The sequence below is a fragment of the Monodelphis domestica genome, chromosome 7 (genome assembly GCF_027887165.1).
Source record: "Monodelphis domestica isolate mMonDom1 chromosome 7, mMonDom1.pri, whole genome shotgun sequence".
Taxonomy (NCBI): Eukaryota; Metazoa; Chordata; class Mammalia; order Didelphimorphia; family Didelphidae; genus Monodelphis; species Monodelphis domestica.
The window spans coordinates 239,099,978-239,125,320 of NC_077233.1; the positions used below are offsets into that span (position 1 = coordinate 239,099,978).

At 37.8% G+C, this 25,343-nt stretch overlaps 1 protein-coding gene across 7 annotated transcripts in view; it reads right to left on the bottom strand.

Annotated features, from left to right (window-relative positions):
- Window positions 1-25,343, bottom strand: part of PALM2AKAP2 (PALM2 and AKAP2 fusion) — a 532,659-nt gene that overhangs the window by 401,636 nt on the left and 105,680 nt on the right. For all 7 annotated transcript variants that reach the window (NM_001370845.1, XM_007497892.3, XM_007497888.3 and 4 more), the window contains 1 exon segment: window positions 20,741-20,821. In NM_001370845.1, coding sequence (NP_001357774.1) covers window positions 20,741-20,821 — 81 coding nt within the window.

Genomic DNA, 25,343 nt, shown 5'->3' on the forward strand with positions numbered 1-25,343 from the left:
AAGTGATTTAATCCTGATTGCCTAGCCCTTGTCACTCTTCTATCTTAGAATTGATAGTAAGATAGAAGAAGGAAGGACGGAAGGAAGGAAGGACGGAAGGACGGAAGGACGGAAGGACGGAAGGAAGGAAGGAAGGAAGGAAGGAAGGAAGGAAGGAAGGAAGGAAGGAAGGAAGGAAGGAAGAAAGGAAAACTTCTTAAAGACACAGAAAACAGGCCATATCATCAATATTCTATAATAGAGTATGGGTATTCTCAGCTGTTGATAAGGGTTTCTACAGTCTCAAATAAGAAAACAATCCTGAAAAAAAAGTAACAGTCAAGACAGCTATGTCCAAACAAGATTTTAAAAAATCAAGACTTGAAAATACTTGGGAGGTGGGAGACCCTTCTTCTCAGGCATAATTCTTCTTTAAATACTAGATTTGGAAAAGGATTCCCTTGCAAACCTTGCTCATGCTCCCTACCGTGTGGCATGGAGAGGCTAGTTATTTACCTATTGGCCATACTCCTGGGTGTGGTACAAAGACACATTCCCTTCATGTCCATTTTATTCTCACCTCTGTCCCACCTCTACAACTGCTGCCTTTTACCCTGAAGATGACTGGCTGATTGGGGAGTCTCTTCCTGGGGCAGCCATGTTCTAAAGAGCCCTGGCCATGCTATTTATTTCACCTTCAGCTCATTCTCTGGTGGATGTTAATACCATTCCAACCACTTCATCTCCATGGGGCACCCTCTGTTCCCAGCTCCCCTGTATGTTTTGAATTCTTCAACTAGAAGAGTGCCCTCCCTCTCCCTCTCCCCCATCCCCTATCTCTCTCTTTCTGTCCCCCCCTCTATATCCTCCCTCTCTCTCTCTCTCTCTCTCTCTCTCTCTCTGTCTCTTTCTCTGTCTCTCTGTCTCTCTGTCTCTCTCTCTCTCTCTCTCCCTTTCTCTCTGTCTCTTTCTCTCTCTCTCTGTCTGTCTCTGTCTCTCTCTCTCTCTCCCCTTTATTTCCTCTCTCTCTGTCTCTCCTTTCTCTTTCTCATGAATGCTTTATCTGTCCATCCCAGTGTAATAGGAATTCAGCAAGTACTCAGAATGTCTCTCATAGCAGCAAGGTGGCACAGTGGGAAAAGCCTCCAAAGGTGGAGAGTCAAGAATATTTGAGTTCAAATTCTCCTTCAGACATTTACTAGTTGTATGACCGTGGCCAACTTACTTCACCTCAGTTTTCTCATCTGTAAAATGGAGCTCAGATCAACATCCATCTTCCAGAGTTTTGTGAAAATCAAAAGAAATAATAATTGTAAATAGCTTGGCACTGTGCTTGACACGTAATTAAGGCTATATAAATGTTAGCTATTAGCTACGGATGGCATGAGGCATCCTGCTCTGCCTGGGGGACCCCCCAAATGTCCCCTGAATATATGTCTTTTCTGCTTTTTTGCCTCCATTTCTTCCCATCCCTGTTGTTGCTGTTGTTTGTCCTTTACCTTGGAAGAGGGCTGATGCCACCACACAGTGATGTCTTAACTGATGCCAGAATGAGATTTAAGGGAGGTGGAGTTGCACAAAGTCATCAGTCTCACTCTCTCTTCCAGATCACTGGAGTCCAGTCAGGATGACTGATGATGGCCCAGAGGCAATGGACAATCTTGGCATCTTCCATGTCTTACCAAATTCTAGGCCTTCCCGAGCCCCTGCTTCAGCCGCCTTCATGGCCTTGGGAACAGAGAGTTCCCACCCAGCCCTACCATCGGGGAAGTCTTCACATGCCGGGAAGACATCCACAAATTCCCTGACAGGTCTGTGTTCGCCATCCCGCTTAGCCCCTCTGCAGAGCTGGTTTTCCAGGGGCGGCCTCTGAGCACGCCGCAGCTTCGTGGAGCCACAGATGAGAGCTGTGTGACAGGCAGAGCCCAAAGGCAGATGAGCAGCACTAGACAGGGCTCAGCAAGCCCGCGTCCTAGCAGTCAGTCCTCCTTGACCGTCTCTATTCTGTGCCTCCTCGTCGCCCGTCTCGTTCCCCTTCCTCTGATTTCATCTTCTCCCTTCCTTCTGCCATTTCTCCTTTGGGGCACTTTTTTCACTTGCTTTGCTAGACTCCCTGGGAGCAGCTCATGCTGCTGACTTACTCAACTTCCTTTTTCCCTTCAGTTCGGTGAGGAGAATGAGCAGGAGTCCAAAGGCTTAGCGTGTTAATTCTGCCTCTGACCTACTCAGGGATCTGGGGCAAAAGTCTTTTCATTTTCTCTTTCTCTAAAATGAGGGTAATCATCACCTGTCCCTGCCCTGCTTCCCAAGTGAGTTGTGACGATCAGTGAGATAGAGTAGCAAAAGGCTCAATTGGAGTCCGTGGCAATGAATCTGACCTGCAGTCGACACAAGTGAGAGGCATGATGACCCAATGGAGAGAAGGCTGTCCTTGGAGACAGGACGATGTTGGCCTTCATTCTGGCCGCTGACACATTTTACCTATGTGATCCCATTGGTCAAGCAGCCTCACCTCTTAACCACCCCTGGCTACTCTCTAAGACTACCTGTTGCAGGTGATTCATAGATCAAACTCTCGCTGCAAAAAGATTTAGAAGTTGTGAGAATATTCTGCATACATTATTGAACTTAATTCCCTATTTTTTCAATGGAAGAAAAATGTGTGGTAGGGGCACATCAAAAACCAGATGCTTGATTACATCTGCTTTCATGGCCCGCACTGTTCAATAATTCTTTTTTTAAACCTCTTACCTTCTATCTTAGAATTGATAGTAAATATGAGTTTCAAAGCAGAAGAGTGGTAGCGGCTAGGCAATGGGGGGGGGGGGTTTAAGTGACTTGTCCAGGGTCACACAGCTAGGAAGTGTCTGAAGCCAGATTATAACTCAGATTTCCTGACTCTTAGCCTGGTGCTCTGTCCACTATATCACCTTGAAGCCCCTTCTTCATGGCTACTGGAAAGAGCAACTTTTCATCATTTTTTGGAATCCTGAAAAGTACATGATTTCAATATAGTTGTTAAAATTTTAGTATTTATATTTTAGTATTATTTGGATCAACACTGGAAAACTATTTTTTCCACTGGTTTGAATCATAAACAATATGTCTAGGTGATGAATTAATTGATTCTATTACCTTCTTGAAACTTATTTATATATACTTTGTATTGATTTATCTGGATACTGATTATATTTCCCCCACTCCCCATTCCTTTAGAATGGTAACTTCTTAAAAACAGGGATTAGTCCATATTTTGCTTTGGTATCCCAGAACAGATTAGGCACTTAATAAGACTGTGTTTATTAAATTGTTGATAGTCTGAACCTTAAGAGTTTTCTTCTACATCCAGCTTAGGTTAGGGATAGCGAATGACCTGCTTTCATCACTATGATTTCATTGGTATAAGGGACTTCTAAATGAGGAAACCCCATCGACCAATGAAGGTTAATTTTAACTGCAACATACTGAGAATTGCCTAGAGCACTGGGGTTAAATAACTTGACCAGGGTAACTGAGCATGTTTCCGAAGCAAGATTTGAACTCAGATCTTCCTGGATCCAATGCCTGTTCTTTATCCATTACATCATGCCACCTTATGTACACGCTAACATCCCCAAAAGATACAATCATGGACCTCTTCCATGTAATGAAAAAAAAGGGAATGGATTATTTTGATAACTCACTGAATTTGTCTTGAGCTGGAGTTATACATATTTCTTTTTCAAAAATGATATGATTATTAACAAAAGAAAATCCAAAGCCATTGGAAAGATGTGAATCCTACTCAACATCAAGTACTTTGAATAATCTGTTTAAAAATTATTATTTTTTCAGTGAAAATCAGTTTTCTCTCTTCCATCCTTCCTGCACCATTGAATGAAAAGACACAGAGAGAGAAAACCCTCATAACATGCGTACATAATCAAGCAATAATAATTTCCTCATTGGCCATGCCCCAAAATATCTATCTCGAGCTTACTAAGTTCTCTTTCGGGATGGGGAAGCATACTTAACAATGGGTTTAATCATGGTTGTTCCCTTCATTGGTCACAAATCTTATTTGTTTTAAAACTTCTGTTGTCATAGTATAATTCACACTGGCTCTCCTGACTTTACTCTCCACCAGTAGCCTCAAATGCTTTGAATTTAAATTTTTTTTCCAGATTACATGTTGATATAATTTTTAATAATTGTTTTATGACATTTTTCAATCGATATTTTCTTCCAGAATGAAGCCCAACATCGTCCTGTCTCCAAGGACAGCCTTCTCTCCATTGGGTCATCATGCCTCTCACTTGTGTCGACTGCAGGTCAGATTCATTAACTTCTCACCCCTCTCTAAGAAGGCAGATAATATGATGTAGGTTGTGCATTATATCATATATTTATATTTCCCTGTCCATCACGTTGTGAAACAAGAAACATATTGCTTACACTAGAGAAAAATTCCTGGGGGAAATAAATGGTATATTTCAATCTGACTTCATTTTCCATCTATTCCTTTTATGGCAATGGATATCCTTTTTTTTTTTTTATATGAAACCCTTAGAGTTGTCCTGGGTCATGCCTTATTGATAATAGTTGAGGCATTCACAGTTGATCATCAAACATTGTTGTTGTTACTGTGTACCACATTCTCCTGCTTCTGCTCACTTCACTTTGTATTACTTCCTATAAATCTTTCCAGGTTTGTTTGTTTGTGTGATTATCTCCTTACTACATAATAGGATTCCATTACAATTATATTTGGCAACTTGTTCAGCCATTCCCCAATTGATGGACATCCCTTCAGTTCCAAGTTCTTTGCCACCAGAGAGAGCTACTATAAATATTTTGGAATATATAGCTTATTTTCCTTTTTCCTTGATCACCTTAGGAAATAAAACTATCACTAGATCAAAAAGAATACAGTTTTATAACTCTTTAAGCATAATTCTAGATCACTCTCCAAAATGATTGGATCAGTTCACAGTTCCACCAAAAATGTATTAGCAGTTTCTATTTTTCATATTCCCTCCAATATTCATCATTTTGCTCTTTTATCATTTTAGCCAATCTGACAGATGTGAGATGATATCTCAGAGTTACTGTTTGGTTTTTTTTGTTTGTTTGTTTTTTTGGCAATTCACTAAAAGTGGAAGTCATGTGAAAAACTGAAGAAAGTCAGAACACTCACTATGGGACAAATTACTTCTTCCAAAAGGGCAAGTTACTTCTTTCCAAAGTATACTACAGGAATCTAATAGTAACACTGCTTCACAAACTAGATTGCCAGAACCTATTCGTGAAAGTACTTCTGCTTCATTTTTGGGCTCTCCCTTTTTTGTGGTTCAGATAAGAGCAGCTATAATAACATACACAAAGTCCAAAAATACCATTCTCATATACAAGAATGCCTCCTTTTATTGCACTTTACGGATATTACAATTGAAGATTTGGGGCAACCCTGTGTTGAGCAAGTCTTTATCCACTGCACTACCCAGTAGCCCTTTTGTTGTTTTTAAATGAATCAAATGATCAGCTGTAGCTCAGTTGCAGGCAGGAACTAGTTTCCCAATCTGGGCTATGAGTCCAAGTTTCTATTTAAGTAGAATTTAACTAGAATTCTATTTAAGTAGAATTAAGGAGAAACATTGGCTCAAGGGCAGAAAACTCAGTCCCCTCCCCCAATCCACTCTCTGATTAAGTATTTTTTTTAAAAAGCTATTTGAGGGTTTGAATTTAAATCTATAAGGACACTAGAATTTTGAATATTCAGGCAATTCCAACCTATTTCACTGATGACAAACATCATATATTATCTAATTATAAATTATATGTGAATCATATCATTTAGTATCGCTTCTATTCATTCTTTTTGTTTTCTATAAGTATCCCCAAGGACAATGTCTGTATTTCCTCTTTCTTTTGTATTACTTACATGACCTTGTCTGGCATTTGTCACATAAAAAGGATTTGATAGCTACTATTTGACACATAATCCCTATATAGTGCTTCCTCTTTGCACCACTAACTAAAGTAAAATTATACCTATATCATGGGTCAGAGACTTTAAACAAACCCCTACAACAGAGAAGGGTTGTTGCTTTTTTTAAACCCTTACTTTCTTCATACTAAATATTGCTTCCAAGGCAGAAGAGTGCTAAAAGTTGGGCAGTTGGGGTTAATGACCTGCCCAGGGTGACACAGTTAGGAAGTGTCTGAGGTCAAACTTGAACCCAGGACCTTCTGTTTCCAAACCTGGCTCTCTATCCATTGAGTCACCTAATAGCCTCCAGTGAGACATTTTTAACTTGAAGTCTTTGAATCTGTATTTTTAAAAAATTAGATAACTCAATTTCAACATAATTTGTAATCCTTTGTATTTTACCTCATGCATTTATAAACATCTGAAAAAAGGGTCTATAGGCTTTATCAAGTTCCCCCAAAGGGCCCATGATACACAAAAAATATTAAGAACCCTACCTGGATGGTTTTTTTCAGTCATGTCCAACTCCTCGTGATCCCATTTGAGCGCAGTTCAAGTCCTTCATCCTACCAGAAATCTTTCCTGATGCCCCCAAATGTTCACTGTTTAGCCATTTCAGTCACGTTTGACTCTTCATGACCTTATGTGGGGGTTTCTTGGCAGAGATCCTGGAGTAGTTTGCCATTTCCTTCTCCAGCTCATTTTACAGATGGGAAAACTAAGGCAAATGGTATTAAGGGGCTTGCCCAGGGTCATAAGGCTAGTAAGTGTCTGAGGACAGATTTGAACTCATGGAGATGAGTCTTCATGACTCTAAGCCCAGTGCTCTAACTACTTTGTCCCCTAGCTACCCTCCCTAAATGCTCATATTCAACTAGGAAGTGCTGGAGGTAGTAGAAGGTTCTGACTATAAAGTTCATGAATTTGCTGGAGGACAGAGTATCACTGCCAGATCGAACAATCAATCAATCATTATCCACCTACTATGTGCCAGGCACTGTGAAAGATTCTGAGTATAAAAGGTGAAAACCAAACAGTCCCTGACCTCGAGGAACTTTTGTTATAATATGGGAATATATTATTTATAAATGCACACAAAATTTTTACAAGGTAATTTTGAGGTGTAGTAGATATAGCACTGGGACTAGAGTCAAGAAGACTCATCTTCTTGAGTTCAAACACTTCTTAGCTATATGACCTTGAGCAAGTCACTTAACCCTGTTTGGCTCAGTTTCCCCATCTGTCAAGTGAGCTAGAAAAGGAAATGGCAAACCACTCTAGTATCTCTGCCAAGAAAACCCCAGATGGGGTCATGAAGAGTCGGACATGACTGAAATGGCTGAACAACAATCAACATTTGGGAGCATCAGGAAAGATTTCTGGTAGGGAGGAGGACTTCAGCTGAGCTTGAAGGAAGCAGGGATTCCAAGGGGCAGAGGTGAGGGGGGATGCTTTCCAGGAGGAAGAGACAACTGGTACCAAGGAACTGAGATGGCTGATGGAGGGTAATAGACAGGAAATACACAAGCACATCAGTCTGGCTCAAGCATCAAGGACATGAAGAGGACCTCTATGCTTGGAAAGTCCGTCTAGAACCAGGGCATTGAATGGGCCTGAAATTCACTGTCGAGTGAATTTCAGAAACCCAATGGCGAGACTGTTGGTTCCATGATCAGAAGCTGAATTCAGATTCCACCTGTGATATGTACTATTTCTATTACCTGGGCCTCCTTATCTGTTGAATGTGGAGGTGAGACGGCATGTTCCCCAAGATTCTTTCTAGGTCCTGTCTTGTAACAAGCTAACAAACTTTCAACAGATTTTATTTTGTAGGTGTTTCCAAGAGACCATTTGGCTGAACAATGCATGTTCCTGCAGACAATCTGGAGAGGATCCTCTCTGGATTAAGCCAGGCTGGCCCTCTGATGACATCAGTTCCTCCTCAAGCCTTTTCTCCTTGTTGAAAATTGCCTTTGAGAATTCAAGGTCACTCCCACTCTTCAGTGAGGGATCATAGGATTAATTTAGTGAACAAGCTAACAAAATTTTTTTGCTGCTGTTTTTAAGAAAATGAGAGATCCTTTGGGAAAATAAATTTAAAATAATTTATAATGGTTTACAAATTGTTTTTCCTTGGCAGAAATTTGAAAAATAATTTATGACTTATAATTTATGTAATTTACAACATATCTTATGTATAACAATTATGTATAATTTATTTCTATTTATATAGTCATATATTATATAACTATAAATATATTATATGCAAATAAATATCATGTCATATAATATCTTATAATTTATTATCATAAATTTTTATATAAAATTATATATAAAGATAATATAATAATATATAAAATAAATAATATAACATATTTATATGGAAATAAAGATAATATTTTTCATTATTAAATTGTTTTTGTTTTATTTTTATTTCAGACTCATTAATGAGTGGAATTCCTGGGCCTGGAAACTCCCAACTCTGTTGCATATTAGCAACTTGTGTGTATTAGAGAGAACTTCCTGGGGACCAGACATGTTAAGTGGTTTGCCATGTTCACACATGAGCTAGTATGTCATGGGCAAAAAATTTGAACCAAGACCCTCCTGAGTCCAAAGCTGCCCCTCTAGTTGCTATACAAAGTTTTTTTTAAATTAAACTTTCAACTTGAAAGCAATATGTAAGGTCTTAAAAGAGTTCACTCATTTGCCCTGAAATCTTATTCATAATATTTGCTTAAGAAACACTTAAAAAAAAAAAGGTAGTCCCAAAGGGCAGCAAAGTGGCTCAGTGGACAGAGAACCTCACCTAGAGTCAGGAGGTCCTGGGTTCAAGTTTGGCCCTAGATACTTTCTAGCTGTGTGACCCAGAGAAAGTCGCTTAACCCCAGGTGTCTAACCCTTACTGCTCTTCTTCCTTGGAACCAATATTTATTATTGATTCTAAGACAGAAAGAAGGTAAGGGCTTAAAAAAAAACACAACTTTAGTCCCTGGCTGAACTATCACAAATTTCCAATTAGCTTAGCTGAAACTGAAAGGTCATTTGTAAAAACGTAGTTATCATTCTAGCACATGTACATTTTTCTAGCATCTTTATTTTGAGCTGTTATTAGGAAAGCAAATATTGATGGCATTCTAGAAAAAGGAAAACTAGTAATAAATTTAGTTAGGCTCCTTTTGGTTTTTACATTGCTGAGGCTGCAGGAGCTAAGAGTATTAATATTTTATACCTGAGGCTTTCATTCTTAATGGTTGCTCTCAATTCAGTGCTAATGGAATTTATGATGGGCCAATACAAAGTGAAATTAGTCTAATCTGCAGGTCCATGTACTATCCCACCAATATTGGGTAAATTAAGTGAACCGAAATAGGGTGAAATTATCAAGACACCAAAAATTGTTTGCCACTTATTTTTATAACTAAAGAGTTGTTTAATTTAAATTATTCATGATAACCTCCCAGTAAAATCTAATAAGGGGCCTACAAAAATATTTAGAAAAGAGAATGATGTTCTCATAATATTATAATCTAAACTTCAGCGCTCTGCAATTTACATTCTTTAAAAAAAACTATGCATTTATTGACTTTGGTGGCTTTAATGGCTTTAACATTTACTGAAATAAAAAGTATAAATTTTATACTTGAGTTTGGTACGTAGCAGTTTAGTGATTTAGTGAGGCACAGGGGGGAAAGTACTGGAATTGGAGTCAAAAGGCCTGATTTCAAATTCCAGCCCTTCCATTTACCAGTTATATGACTGTTAAGCAAGTCACTTCTAAGCCTCAGATTCTTCACCTGTAAAATGGGTATAAAATATCTGTTGTTTATTGTTCAGACATTTCAATCAAGATCAACTCTTTACCCCATTTGGGGTTTTTGTGGCAAAGATCCTGGAATGATTTGCCATTTTCTTCTCCTGCTCAATTTGCAGATGAGGAAACTCAGGTTAAGGCAAACAAGGTTAAGTGACTTGCCCAGGGTCACACAGGTAGTTAAGTGTCTGAAGCATGATGAGTTTTCCTGACCAGTTCTAGCACTCGATCCACCAAGTCACTCTGCTCCCCCATGACCTTTGTACTACCTATCTTTAAGCAGTGTGTGAATCTAAAGTGCTGAGAAGTGATGAACTGTTACCAGATAGCTCTTTTGTGCAAAAGAACAGTCATTATCTAAACAGAGGGGCTGAACTTGAGGACAATGGGCCACAGGCAGCCTCAAAACTCCTCTCTGAATCCTAAACCCAATTAAATTGTGCTGGGGAAATGAAGAAAAAAAAATACAATATACATGTATATTGTATATGTATGTATACATGTATGCATGTATAATGTAATATATGTATTGTATGTATAACACATGTATATGTATTATGTATGTATATATAATGTATATAATGTAATGTAAAATAATGCATGTATAATATGCAAAATAAAAGAAATGAAAATATAATATACATTATAATATGCAGTAAATAAAAATACAACATACATATACAATATGCAACATATAATATATCAATCAAAACAAAATATACAATATACAATAAATAAACTACAACATATACAAAATATGATGAATCAAAACACAAAATACATGTGCAATACATTAAGAATAAATCAAAATACAACATACATATACAATATATACAATACAATAAATAAATACAACATACATATGCAATACACTATAAATAAGTCAAAACACAACATACATATAATATACAATAAATAAAAAATATACATATATAACAAACAAAAAATATAACACACATGGACAATATCCAAAATACACTAAATAAAAATATAACAATATTCAAAACACAATAAATAAAAATACAACATATATACAATAAACAAATAAAAATACTACATATATAATAAATAAAAGTACAATATAATGTAAATCATGTTAATTTGTGTTTTGTTTTTTTAATCAATATACAGCAGCAGGGATCTGCTTCTTTTTGTGCTTGACATCACTGGCCTCTGAAAACCAATGACCATAAACTTAGGAAAAGGGTTCATAAGCAAAAACATTTTCCTGACAAAAAGGTTAGAATGACAAATCTCACATAAAGTGATGGAATTGTATATCAGTTTTTCAATTTTCTTTTACTTTTTAAATCTAGAGAAGAAATATTTTAACTACAGCCACTAGTATTAGTCTTTTGTAAGGGGTCAGTTTCCCCCAGAAGGCATGCACCCATAGCTAGATAAATAAGCAGTCAGTCTAGAGAATATCTCCCAAAGGGTTTGGATCCTGGAATGCCTTTCCCAGGGAGCTAGGCATGAAGCAGCTCCACCTGTAGTCTATGGAGGGCTGCTCCACAGAGGAAGAGCTGCAACGGGGAGCATCTCTGGCCATATCCAAGCCCTCAGAGCTTCAGAGCTGGGCTGGAAGGCTCCCCCTGCCACTGCCCCACAGACCCACTCAGGTTAGGGGTGGCCTGAACAGACTCTGGACGGCACTGGCCAGCTGAGAAGAAAAGAAAGCAGCTTAAGATATAGTTAATGGTGTCCTCTACACCCCTGGACTTGGATAAAGGATCTGGGAGGTAAGAGTAAGGGGCACAGCGGAATGCTGGGTGATTGATGATCATCTCTCCCAAATTCTGTTAGAAGTCAGGGAAAAGCAATCCCTCTAAAGGAGATACTCAATACACTTTTTAAAAAATTGCATAATAAGCTATCCTTCCCAGTAAAAGCAATCTCTGCAGACTGCATAATGTCTTAGAAAATCACATTTTTCAGTGGATAGAGTGCTGGGCCTGGTGTCAAAAAGACTTGAGTTCAAATATGGCTTTACTAGCTGGGTGACCCTTTAAACGTCGCTTGCCTCAGTTTCCTCATCTATTAAATAAACTCGAGAAGGAAATGGCAAATCACTCTAGTGTTATTACTAAGAAAACCCCAAAGGAGGTCACAAAGAGTCAGACACAACTGACACAACTGAACAAGAAGGAAAATTGTATATTTATTTATTTTGTTAAATATATCCAAATTAAATTTTAATCTAATTCAGGCTCAGTGGGAAGTGTTGTGTGTTTGACGCCTTTGCTCTATGGCACCTTTTTGGGAATTAAATAATGAGATTAGCTATTATAATCCCTCATTCCTACAGAGTATAGAGATGGATTAAACAAATGAGCTTTCTGGTTATCTCTTTCCTGCAGTTTATAGACTAAAGAGAACAGAAAAGGATTCTAAACTAAGAAACAGGTTTTTGCCCTTGTAGTGGAAGCGGAGAAGAGTTTAGAATGTCACATCCTATGATACAAGTGCCTAATGCTTTGGGTTTTACCAGGCTGTTAGCAAATCTAATTAAAATGTTTGTTTAACCATGACATTGAGATTTGAACGACTGACAAAGTGCACATGCTGGGAGTGGGAGCAGATTGTGGGGGAAGGCTGAACAGACGAGTGGCAAGGCATGATTAAAAGGTACTCTTGGACTTGGATGAAGAACCTGGGATGTGACAGTAAGGGGCAGAGGAGAATGCTGGGGGACTGACGGTCACCTCTCCTAAATTCTATCATGGCCAGGGAAAAGCTGTCCCTCTAAAGGGGCCATAGAGAATCCCCTAAAACATTTTGTAAAAAATGAACAGTATTTTTATTAGGCTTCTCTATGCTATATAGTTGCATGATTTGCAACCTGAGTGAAACAAAAAAGATTTCAAAAGATAGCAATCTAGTATAGGAGATACACATCATGGGGAAAGGATGAAGTACATGGATCCTGAAAATGACATCCATTATGTCTGCTACTCACACTATACCTTTTTTACAAAAGCAATGATATCTTTTGTTTTAGCATTGACTCAATTTCCCCATGTATTCCTCTCCTTCAGTGAGAGAGCTATCCCATAAAGAAATGTTTTGGGGGTAGGGGGTGGTAGAGTAGGTAAGTTTGGTCCATTTTATTTTAATGCAAGTAATGAGGGTTTTCCCTCCACTGACCATGCCCCTACATACTCAAGCCACCCATTTTCTCAAAATGAGACCAAAGATCAAAGAAACAGAGTGGTATTCATTCATTACTTTACAATTTTCTTTCTTCCTTATTTTCTTGATTTCTTACTTTCTTGCTTTCCCTCTTTCTGGGCTCTCATTTGGGAAGGATGAGCCATCCCAGCACCCAAAGAATGAACATTGCAAAAAAGAAGAGACTTCTTTTTTATTTTAATAATTTATTTTTTTCTAATTTCATGTAAATATTTTTAACATTCTTTTTTTTTACTTTTGAGTTCCAAATTATCTCTCTCCCTCTCTGAGAAGATAAGCAATTTGATATAGGTTATATCTACGTTATCATGTAAAATATATTCCAGTATTAGTCATAACAAGGTATTTTTTAAAAGTAAAAGAGAGGGGCAGCTAGGTAGCACAGTGGAGAGAGCCCCAATCCTGGATTTAGGAGGACAAAGGTTTAAGTTGGCTTTAGATGGGCAAGTCACTTAACTCCAATTGTCTAGCCTTTACTGCTCTTCTGTCTTAGAATTGACAATTGTCTAGCCTTTACTGCTCTTCTGTCTTAGAATTGATACATGGACAGCAGGTAAGGGTTAAAAAAATATTGATGGAGCCAAGAGCATGACTGAAAATACTACTGCATTGCAGTAAGGTGTTCTGACATTTACCATGTCCTAGTTAACATGGAGGATGAAAAACCATTGTGTTTTCCAGGCATGACTCTAGCCTATTATTATGCAGATGGAACTGGGGCCTAAATGAAGGCTGCAACAGTGGTAAGCAATCACTGCAAGAGCTGATTAGAATACACGATCACTTTACTCTGCACAGGTACAGCTGTCCACTTTGCTGTCTTGATTTCCGGTGAGCTGTGCCGCCTGGATGCTTCTTGACGACTTTAGGAGCCACTATCATAGAAACCTTAAATATAGAGATGTACTAGGTCTATATCCCAAAGAGACAAAAAAAATGGGAAGAACCTATTTGCACAAAAATATTTATAGCTGCTCTTTTTGTGGTGGCAAAGAATTGGAAACTGAGGGGTGTCCATCGATTAGGGACTGGCTAAACAAATTGTGGTAAAAGATGGTGATGGAATATGATTGCGCTATAAGAAATGGTGAATAGGATGATTTCAGAAAGAGTTGGAAAGACCTACATGAACTGATGCAGAGTGAAATAAGCCGAACCAGGGGCCCCTGTACACAGTAACTGAAATATCATGGGGTGATCAAATGTGATAAACTTTGCTACTAACAATAATACAGTGACATAGGACAGTTCTGAAAGACTTAAGACAAAGAACGCTATCCACCTGTAGAGAAAGAACTACTGGAGTATAAATGCAGGTGAAAACATATGATTTATAACTTGTTTATTTGGGTTTATGATTTGGGGTTTTGGTTTATAAGATTATTTACTTACAAAAATGAATGATATTAAAAAGATGCTTTGCCTTATAATACATATATAACCCAAAAAACACTATTTAAATATTTTTTTAAAAATTGGAGATGAAGGAACCATATGGCACCGATAGATGGGAAGAACCAAAGAGCTCAAAGGCTTGCCCAAAGTCACAAATGTAGTATGGCAGGGCTGGGATTTGAAGCCAGCTCCTTTCATTCCAAATTGCGATCTTTTCATGAAATCATGTGCAATATGAGAACTGGAAGCCAAAGAAAAACCCAGAGTGATTAATATATTGATATCACCCTTAGGGATCTGCTTTTGACCCATTCTGGACATGTTTATCAATGACTTAGATGGAGGCACAGATGGTTTATTCATCAGACTTTCATATGACACAAAGCTAGAAAAGGGAGCTAAATGCTGGATAATGGAAAAGTGATTTTGATAGGCTAGAACAATAGGTCAAATTTAGAAAGATGACATTTTATAGTATTGAATGTAGTTACAACATTCAAACAAAAGTCTGTTGTTCAGTATTTCAATCCTGTTCATCTCTTTATGATCCCATTTGGGGTTTCCTTTGATCCTATTTGGGTTTTTCTTGCCAAAGATGCTGGAGTGGTTTTGCCATTTCCTGCTCCAGGTCATTTTATAGGTGAGAAATTGAGGCAAACAGAAGTCTATGACTTACCCAGGGTCACACAGCTACTGAGACACAGATTTGAATTCAAGAAGATGAGTCTCCTAGACTTCTGTCCCAGCATTCTATCCAAAATAGACCAGCTAGCTACTCATAGGCATTTAAACAAACACACAAAGATTCAATTCTCAGACTAGAATTGAGCATGGTTAACTATTCAAATAACAAAGCGGGGGGGGGGGGGAGTATCGGTTTTTAAAAACTGATGTTTTCAAAAGTGAAATCACTAGGGAAACACGAAATAAGGCAGATCCCAGGCAAACAATAGACAAGGCAAGTCAAAAAATAATTTTAGAAGGGGAAAGGAAGGAGGGGAACAAGTATTCTGTAAGTATTCACGGGGGGCCACATACTATCCTGAGTGCTTTATAAATATTATCTCATTTCAAAAAAAAATCTTGCAAGTCAAAGCTGACAGCAGATTACAGTTAATATTTTTTAATGTTTGAAAAGCTAGATTAAATACAGGAATGCTCTTCTTCCTCAGCTCCAAATATTGCTCTCCTTGAATGGGGGGTTTTCTTGGCAAAGGTATTGGGAGTAGTTTGACATTTATTTTTTCAGCTCATTTTACAGATGAGAAAGTGAGGCAAACAGGGATAAGTGACTTGCTTAGGGTCACACAACTAATAAGTGTTTGAGGTCATATTTAAACTCATGAACATGAATTTTCCTGACTCCAGGCCTGCCTCTTTTTATGTTCCCAGCCCTTAGTAGAGTGTGTGACACATGCAGGTACTTAATAAATGTTACTGACTGATTAAAGAGAAAGGGTAAATAAATAGGCCCTTCTTTCTATCTCATTTCTTTGGAATTCATTAATATCAATGGAATTCCCCCTTCTCCAGGAATGCTGAAAGCAATCTTATTTAAAATATTTTGATAGGGGGAAGCTGGGTAGCTCAGTGGTTGAGAGTCAGGCCTAGAGATGGGAGGTCCTGGGTTCAAATCTGACCTCAGCCACTTCCCAGCTGGGTGACCTTGGGCAAGTCACTTAACCCCCATTGCTTAGCCCTTACTACTCTTCTGCCTTGGAGTCAATATTGACTCCAAGACGGAAAGTAAGGGTTTTTAAAAAATATATATTTTGATAGTGCAAATGGAATAAAGACTACAAAGCCTTCTCTTCAAGTAAATAGGTAACATAAAGCTCTCCCAACTAGTAAAATATCAAACCATTGGGGGAAAAGGACAGGAAGAACTATAAGAAGTAACAGAAAAGCCTTGTGGACCTTCAATAAAAGTAGACATAATGAAATTTTGGTAGGAAATAGTGTAAATTATTCTTACAACTTGAGATAGGGAAAGAAAAGAGCTAACGGGACTTTTTTCTATGAAGACAATGACATAATGTGTCACTGTCATGAGAAGGGCCAACAAAATGTTTAATGTCGTAGGGAGAGCACTAGAAACAAATCAAATGATGACAAGGAAGTCTACAAAGTATGTTAGAACCTTGCGTTTCTTGTGTTCAATCAACTTCTCCAAAGGAACCAGGAACAGCAATGCTACTATTGTATACAAACATGGCATCTCTGAATCTGGAAATGAATCCTATTCTCCTCATTCTTTCTCAACATAGAAGTAGTAAAAAGAGTTATATTCCTTTTATCCCAAGTAGAGTTCTTGCATGTCTTTGAGTTCCTTATGTTTTAGGTCTCTTACAGGCAAGCAAAATGGAAAAATTTGGGCTAAGGAAAAAGACCTGGAACTGACTAGAAAGCTATGACCTTGGACAGCTCACTTGCCCTTGCTAAGTGTATTTGGATTTTATTTGTCTTTAAGAAAAGAATAATGCTCTTGATCATTGAGTTCCCTCAGGAATCTTGGGAGAATACAGAGTGATTCCATTCTTGTAATATTTTTTTAAAATTCTGGAGAATGAGAATTGTGCACATGCTGACTGGTAACTGGCAAATGTACTGATTTCCAAAACATTAAGAAATTTGATTCTACATTATTTTATATAGTCACATACCTTCTTATCAAATAATGTCTTCTCTAATGGGGGGAGGAAAGGAAGGGAGGAGTTGCCTGGGTATGTTAATGTAACAAAAATAGATAAATAAACTAAAATGTAAAAAAAAAAAAGATAGGCTGGAAAGGGGTAGGGATAGGAGAGTAGAGCTGTGATTTCATTAACAGAGAGAATTTCTGAGGGACAAAATTCCTCCTACAGTGGTAGGTGTGCACCTAGAGTCTTGAAGAGTTATCTGGAGCACTGAAGGGTTAAGTGATTTGGCCAGGGTCACTCGGCCAATATACATCCCAAGCAGGACTTAAATCATGATTCCAAGCCAACTCTCTGTCTACTTCTTTATGATGAAATTCCTGGCAAAATTTTAGAATTTATTATTAAACAGTAGTTTTAAGATCAGCTCTTCAAGAGCATGGCATAACCCATTCACCACATTTATTTTTTTGGATGGCATACAAGAATATTAAATTGAAGGAATGGTATAGAAATAGCAAATCTAATTTTCATCAAGGTATTTGACAAGGTCTTTCATTATATCCTTGTGAACATGATGGAGCAGCATGGGCTTTAAGTTAATATAGTAGATGGATTTGAGTTGAATTGCTGAACCTCAACCAGAGTGATTAATAGGCTGATATCACCCTGGAGGCCAGTTCACAGGGGAGTGTCCCTTACAAAGGATCTGCCTTTGACCCTGTTCTGGTCAATATGTTTATCAGTGACTTAGATGGAGGCGTAAATGAACTACTCATCAAATTTTCAGATATCAAGAAGCTAGAAAAAGGAGCAAAATGCTGAATACCAGAATAGCGATTTTGACAACTAGAACAGTAAGGCAAATCTATAAAGATGACATTTTATTGTAATAAATGTAAACTCTACATTTGGCTTAGTTAAAAAACAATTGTACAAAATACTTTTTTTAAAATTAGGAATACAAGATACAAATATGATGATGTATAAACAGAAAACATTAATAAAAACTTATTTCTTAAAAATAAGTCGTACAAGTAAAAGATGGGGAAGGCATAGTTAACCAATAGTACATATAAAAATATCTAAGAGTTTAGTGAATTTTAAGTTCAATTTGAGTCAAAGTGGGATCTGGAAGCCAAAGAAACTCCTTAGATTTTATTTATTTATTATTATTATTTTTTTACTCCTTAGATTTTAAAGTATATTAATTGAGCAGCTAGGTGGTACAGTGGGTAGAGTATTAAGTCTAAATTCTGGATATATGAGTTTAAATCCAGCCTGAGATGCTTACCAGTATGACCCTGGGCAAATCATTTAACCTTGTTTGCCTCAGTTTCCTTATCTGTAAGATGAGCTGGAAAAGGAAATAGCAAACCACTCTAGTATCTTTGCCAAGAAAACGCTGAAGAGTCAGACTCAACAGAAAAATGATTAAACAAAAATAGTGCCTGGTATGAGGAAAGTGATACTTTTACTGTGTTCAGATTGCATTTGGATATTGTTTTCATTTCTTTTCCCCCATCTTGCTTTATTTTTATATATAACATATAATGAATATAATGTATATAATATAACACAATATAGATGTTGTATTCATTTCTAAGATCCACATTTTAGAAGGGATATTGCAAACATCCATTGAGTTCATAGGAGAGGATATAAAATTATTCCATGAGGATGGGTTGAAGGTTCTCTGGATATTTAGTCTAGAGAATACTTGGCGGGAAGAGAAAGACACAATTTCTGTTTTTTGGTAGAAGACAGAAGCTGTGAGTAGAAGTTGACAAAAGGCAAATTTTGGCTGACAATAACAAGGAATTTCCTAATAATTTCAGCTGTCCAAAAGTAACAGGGACTGACTTGTAAGGTAGTAGTTTCTCTAAAACCATCCTTTGTATCATTTCTTATGATACAATAATATTGCATTCACACACATACTTTGTTTGACATTGATGGGCACTCCCTGATTTTCTAGTTCTTTCCCAATTCAAAAAGAATCATTATAAATATTTTTGCACACCTAAGTCCATTGCTTCTTTCCTTGATCTTTTTAGAATACAGAGCAAGTAATGGCATTTTTCTGAATGAAAGTGGTTTGAGAAGCAAACTTTTAAATAGCTTTCCAGAAAGGCTGGACCAATTCATAGCTCCACCAATACTGAAGATTGCTTCACCTACACTGAAAGTTGAAAGCATGGTCATTTCCCTGATGTTGTAGAGGATTCCTGCTCAAGTGAATGTTGGACCTCTGAGTGGCCACTTCTCCTGAGATTCTATGATTTTATAATCTACAGTACAATAACTTCCTCAAAATAAAGTCTGTAAAAGGATGACTTGCCAAAAAAGGAGAGACACATGCTTTTCTCCCTTTATCACATCTTCTTTGTGCACTAAAAAAATCCCTGGTATAGCTTATTAACAATGCTTAGAGTGAATAACCAGGCTGGACAGAAATATTTACATGTAACTTCTCAAATCAGTAATTAACTTGTCACAAATCCCAGGATGGGGACTTAAGCACAACCCTGCTTTTAGGGGGCAGATTTAGAAGGGAGGAATAGAGGCACAGCCCTGTTAAATGCACACAGACAGAAAGATCCTGAAAATCAATACTAACTCCCCAGTCACATGCAACAACACTTATTCAACACAATTTAATGTAAAAATATATTTTTTTTATTAAGTGTCTCCTATTTATAATGCAATGTTCTGGGGGTGCTATGGGAAACCGAAAGATAGATAAGACACGGTTCATTACAGATGATGCCATTTTGCACATTTGGTGTCGCAATAACTTGGGGTGAACAGTGGAAACATTTTGCTAAAGAACCAATAGCATTCTCACTGAAATGGCAACTCATGCTGCTCCACAGGAATGCAGGGGCTTTATTCTCTGATAATGCAGGAGGCAACATTTTGTCACCAGTAGGTTCTAGGGGACAGTGACAGAGCTTTATCCTAGGCTGTGATCAATTACTAGGCTTAAATGTATTATGTTAGAAAAATGCATTCTGCCTCTCCCTGTGCTCATTCACTCCCTCCCCCCCCCTTTTTTTGGCTGAATAATGCCAGAGAGATAAAAACGTATTTTGGGTAGGAGTGAAATCTCTCACATCACCCATCCACGCCTCTGAAGAGCTGGGTTTTATCACATAAAATGATCACCTTTAATGAGGAAATAGATAAAAGGCAATAACGTGAAATGACCAGACGTCGTCCTCTTTATGACTTATTAATGGTTAACCTTCCCCTTCTGGCATCAAGCAAGGAGTTATTCATTTTCAAGTGCCTCTTTAAAATAAAACGTTATTCCCTTCAGTGTATCTGGAGGCATGTTTTGTCAAGACCACACATAGACGCAGACACTGAATGCAGCAACATATGGAAGGTGTTTTCATCTGACCCACATGCTCTCAATATGTAGTATTCCTATCTAATATCACTATTTAACGATTGCATTTCAGAGGCATGCATGGAGCCAAATTAGACAATCTCCCCCGCCCTAGCTCCATGCACAGTGGCACCTCTTCCTCCTTGCTGAAATCCAAATGTTCCTCTAACAATGCACTCACTGCCTTTGAGAAATACCCAAGAAAAAGCCAAGTGCCGATTTTATAATTAACTCGACCCGGCTCCATCCCTGAAACTCCTTCATGTCAGGGCAGGCGCTTCCTGGCTTTCGAATATGTGATCTGCATGTCTAATAATGAAGAGATTTCGCCAGCTTTTTGCTTCCTGGCATCAGCCTCTTACCTTGGAATGCTGCAGCTGAAGGATCTGTTCCTCAAGCTGCTGCCTCTTGCCTTCTATTTCGGTCTGTCTTTTTCTTTTCTCCTTTAAAAAGAAAGTGAGAGTGGCTGTAAGACCGGGGAGGTGTTGGCTCCAGAGATTTTAAAATAGGAAAAGGAAACAGAGGCAGAGCACATCTGTCCACACGCTTCCAGGGATGCTAGGCACACACGCAATGTCACCTGCCTCTCTGTCTGCAAGCACGGTGCAGATAGCAGTGTTCTCATAACGTGCCTGCGAGGGCTTAGCTACTTGTTCAGCAAGTGGGAGAAATCCTCCTCCCTCAGCCTTCGACCAGGAAGCCTCAGTTTAATCCAGAGCTAAAAGGCATCTCCCCACTCCCGGGAATGCCCTGCATCTTCTGCTGATGCTACCAAGCGCTGTGATTTATTCAATGACAATAACAGAAGACAGGGGTGCTTGCTGTTTTTAAATCTGACAGATGAAAAAAATGGAAAATTCCATGGTGAAGGCTCTGTTCAGACAAGAAGACTCTCCCATGAATAGACTACCACCCACCCCACCCTATCGGCTCCCAATAGTCAAATTGAATCACACAAGGCAAAGCTACTGAAGATATTTACCCACTAAGGAACTCTCAGAAAGATGAGAAGAGAGGTGCTTGGTCAGTGCCCCCTCTGAGGATTATAGGGAATAAAGGAATTCTAGATTTCAATCGTCACCCCAGTTTATAACTGTCTAGGAAGTGACCTGCGAGCTAGGGCCACCTGGGTTCAACTTAGCTATGGTGTGATCTCAGGCAAGTCTCTCTCTTCCTCTCGATGCCTTTTAAGAACATCTCTAAGCCTAAAAGAGCAGCTACATGACTCAGTGGATAGAATTCTGGGCACAGAATCAAGGACTTCAAATCAAGCCTCAGACGCTTCCTAGCTGTGTGGCATCCCTTAACCCTGCTTGTCTCAGTTTCCTCATCTGTAAAATGAGTGGCAAACCACTGCAATATCTTTGCCAAGAAAACTCCCAAAAGAAGTCCCAAAGATTCAGACACAACTGAACAAGAAAGCCTAAAATACATCATGGAGGAATTGCTGATCTGCCTTGGTAGATGGTGTCTACCCATGAGAATTTCTCTATTCTAGTGAAATCACAGGTCCAGTCCCCAAAATACAAAAATGGTAATGGCTGCCTCTCCAAAATCCTTCACCAAGAGCTGGTAGGAGGCAACCCTAGGTTTGTCAAGGGCATGCTTGCCTAATGTAAGTTTTTGAAGTTTAAGAAATCTTTTCCTCTTTTAATGAGCAAGTATTTATTTTCTCTTCCTTCTATCTTTTCCTTGGGAGGAAAAAACCCATTGTAACAAACACACATCATCAAACAAAATAGATTTCCACATCAGTCAAGTTGTAAAATGTATGTCTCATTCTGCAACTTGAGGCCATCACTTCTCTGCCAAGAGCTGAGCAGCATGCTTTATCATTGGTCACTGCACTAATCCGAATTCTTAATTTCTTAATTTAACATTGTTGTCTGAACTTGTTCTAAGACATCAGTTCCTTTCATTCTGACATTTTTCTGAAGCCATCCTCTTCACCATTTCTTATAGTATAACGATATTCCATTATATTCAAATAGATATGTTATTTAACCATTCCCCAATTGATGGGCACTCCCTGAATTTCTACTTCTTTCCCACTACAAAAAGAACGGCTATAAATATTTTTATGCATAGGGGTCCTTAGCCTCTTGCTTTGATTTCTCTGGAATACAGAATAAGTAATGGCATTATTGGATGAAAGTGTATGCACTGTTTAGTGTTTTGAGGGGCAAACTTCCAAACAGCTTTCCTGAAAAGCTGGATCAATTCATAGTTCCTCCAATACCGAAGCAATAGTCTTCTTTATCATGACAGCCAACATATTAGAAAGCTAAGTATCTCTCCACCTCTTTCCTACTTCTCCCTCTCTTTACTACTACTTCTACTTTGATTTAATAAAGTTATTAAGCTACTATAAGCCTCATAAGTTTAATTATTACATCACATAGCTCCTTCAACATTTGTCATTTCCCCTTTTTTGTCAATTGTGCCAATCTAATGGGTGTAGGATCCTTTGAAATTTAAAAGGCTTGGAGTAGGTATGGGCTTAGTGAGTATGATCTAAGAAATTGTCTGGTGAAGCTTGGAATGTTGGCTAATAACATGAAAGCTGATTATAGAGAGTTTTTTTTGGCCATATTGACTCAACAAGATGTATGAAGTACTTGTGATTTGAACTGATTGTAAGGAATGCCTACCATGGTGAAATATTTCAAATGTAATATTTGCAAAGATGCCTTATTTTCTTATCTTGAAAATGTAAAAAGACACTTCATAGAAAAATCATCTTTTGAGCAAAATAACTCTCCATTACTTCTCAAGTTGAAATGATTTAAAAAAGAAGATAAATGTGAAAAAATGGAATGGGTACATCTTATCTTATAGTAGCTTTAGTCTGGTTTATAATACTGATTAGAAAAGCTCACTGCACTGTACTATATTTCTTTATTCACACATGCAAGATGACACACTAAAACTTCAGATTTGGACAGTTTACTATCACTTTAGGCTTTCTGGCTAATAAAGTGAAAGCCTTGATGCTCCAGGACAACTCCTTAAGACAGATTTTCACCAATGATGTTATGCTGTTGAGAATAATGGAATACTATAATCTTCCCAAAAAATTGGAATTGTGAATGATCTAAAAGGGCATAAAGAGACATATGGTAGGCAAAAGTAGCCTTCAACTTGTTTTCGATTATGAATTTATGATTGGAAAAGGAAGTAGGCAATTCTTGTTGTATTGGTATTGAGCTAATGTGTCAGAGGGAGAGGAAAGAATAAACATTTATTAAATGGCTACCATGAGCCAGGAACTGTGTAAAGTTCTTTACAATGATCTCTTTTGATTAGAAGCGGAGCTTGAACTCAGAACTTCTTAACTCTGAGACCTTAACTCCATCTGTTAGTAAGTCTCCACTAACACGTATAACTTTGACAGCAACTGAGAGACCAAGGGGAAAAACAAGTTGAAGAGGAATATAATTTTCATTTTAGGTACCTCTGGCTTGAGTTCATGGAGGGACACACAGACCATAAAGTCCAGTAGGCTGCTTGGTGATAGGACACCAGAATTTAAGAGAAAAGTCTGATTTTTTGACAAATATTTGTCAGTTACTTTTGTCAAGATGATCGCTAAAACTGATTCTATATGAGGGGAAAGTAGAGAGAGAAGATAATACCTTGCCAGATTTTAGAAGTAAGACTGTAGAGCATAAAAGGCCTAAAGATAATGGTCTTGGAGAGAATAGCTTAATGGCTCTTTCTCAGAAAGATGAATAATGTTTATCCCTAATGCTGACTGTTTCACCTTGTAATTATTATTTGACACAGTGGATTTGGTGGAATGGATTTGGAACCAGGACACTTGACTTAAAATCTTTGCTGTCCCTTACCTCTGTGAACTTAAATAAGTTTTTTAACCTATCTAGGCTTTTGTTTCTTCACTTGAAAAATGAGGATGAGACAAACTCTATAGCCTCTTCAAGCTTTAAATCTAGTCTCTCATGATCCTAGTACTGTATGTACTTTAATACAGGGTCAATACAGTTTATTTATGGGGTAGCTCAGTAAATAGAGTGCCAGTGCTAGAGTCCAGAAGATCCATCTTCCTGGGTTCAAATCTGGCTTTAGGTACTTAGTAGCTGTGTAACCCTGGGAAAGTCATTTAACCCTCATTTATAAAATGAGTTAGAGAAGGAAACGACAAATCACTCCACTATCTTTTGCCAAGAAAATCCTAAATTAGATCATGAAGAGTCGGACCTGACTGAAAAAAATGACTACACAATAAAATGCAGTTTAGTTCTGTTCATGAAAACTTCAATGTCAATTTCAGTTTCAAATGGCACTAAAAAAAGTTGTTTCATTTATAATTTTGTAGTTTTAATTTTACTACATTAAAATATTTAATAATTTTAAATTTTACTTATTTATTAATTTAACATTTTGTTTTAAATTTTATGTGATATATTATTTTATTTATATTAAATAATTGTTTAATTTATAATTATAATTTATAATGACCCAGATTTACCTCTTCTAGGAATTCTAAGTGACTCTAATCTGAATGGTGGTTAGAGAAGGACTAAGGTTCATTTATAGTGCATGTACTGGCTCCATGCCTTTGTCTACAGTATCTTTCCAACCAGTCAGAAGTCATGTTCTCTTGGAGCTCAGGTAGGTCAGATCTTTTCCACAATGCAGCCAAGCCATATATTCCCATGGTGCCAAGTTGCTAGGCAAAAATTTCTTGCTCCATTACCCTCACTGGCAAGTATTTGCAAAAGCTCAAGTTACTCAACAGGCCACTGGGCAAATGTTCAATTGTTCCCCAGGGATTAGTCTAACACTGGTAAAGGGCCCAACTACCAAAAAAAATATTAATAGGAAAAACATTTTTTGAAACTAGGTCTTCCTGACTGAAGTCAGCTCTCTAGTTATTACATCCGAATGTCTTTCAGAAAAAAAGTTTAGGAGAAAAATGGAAACTTATGAAATGCACAGTATTTT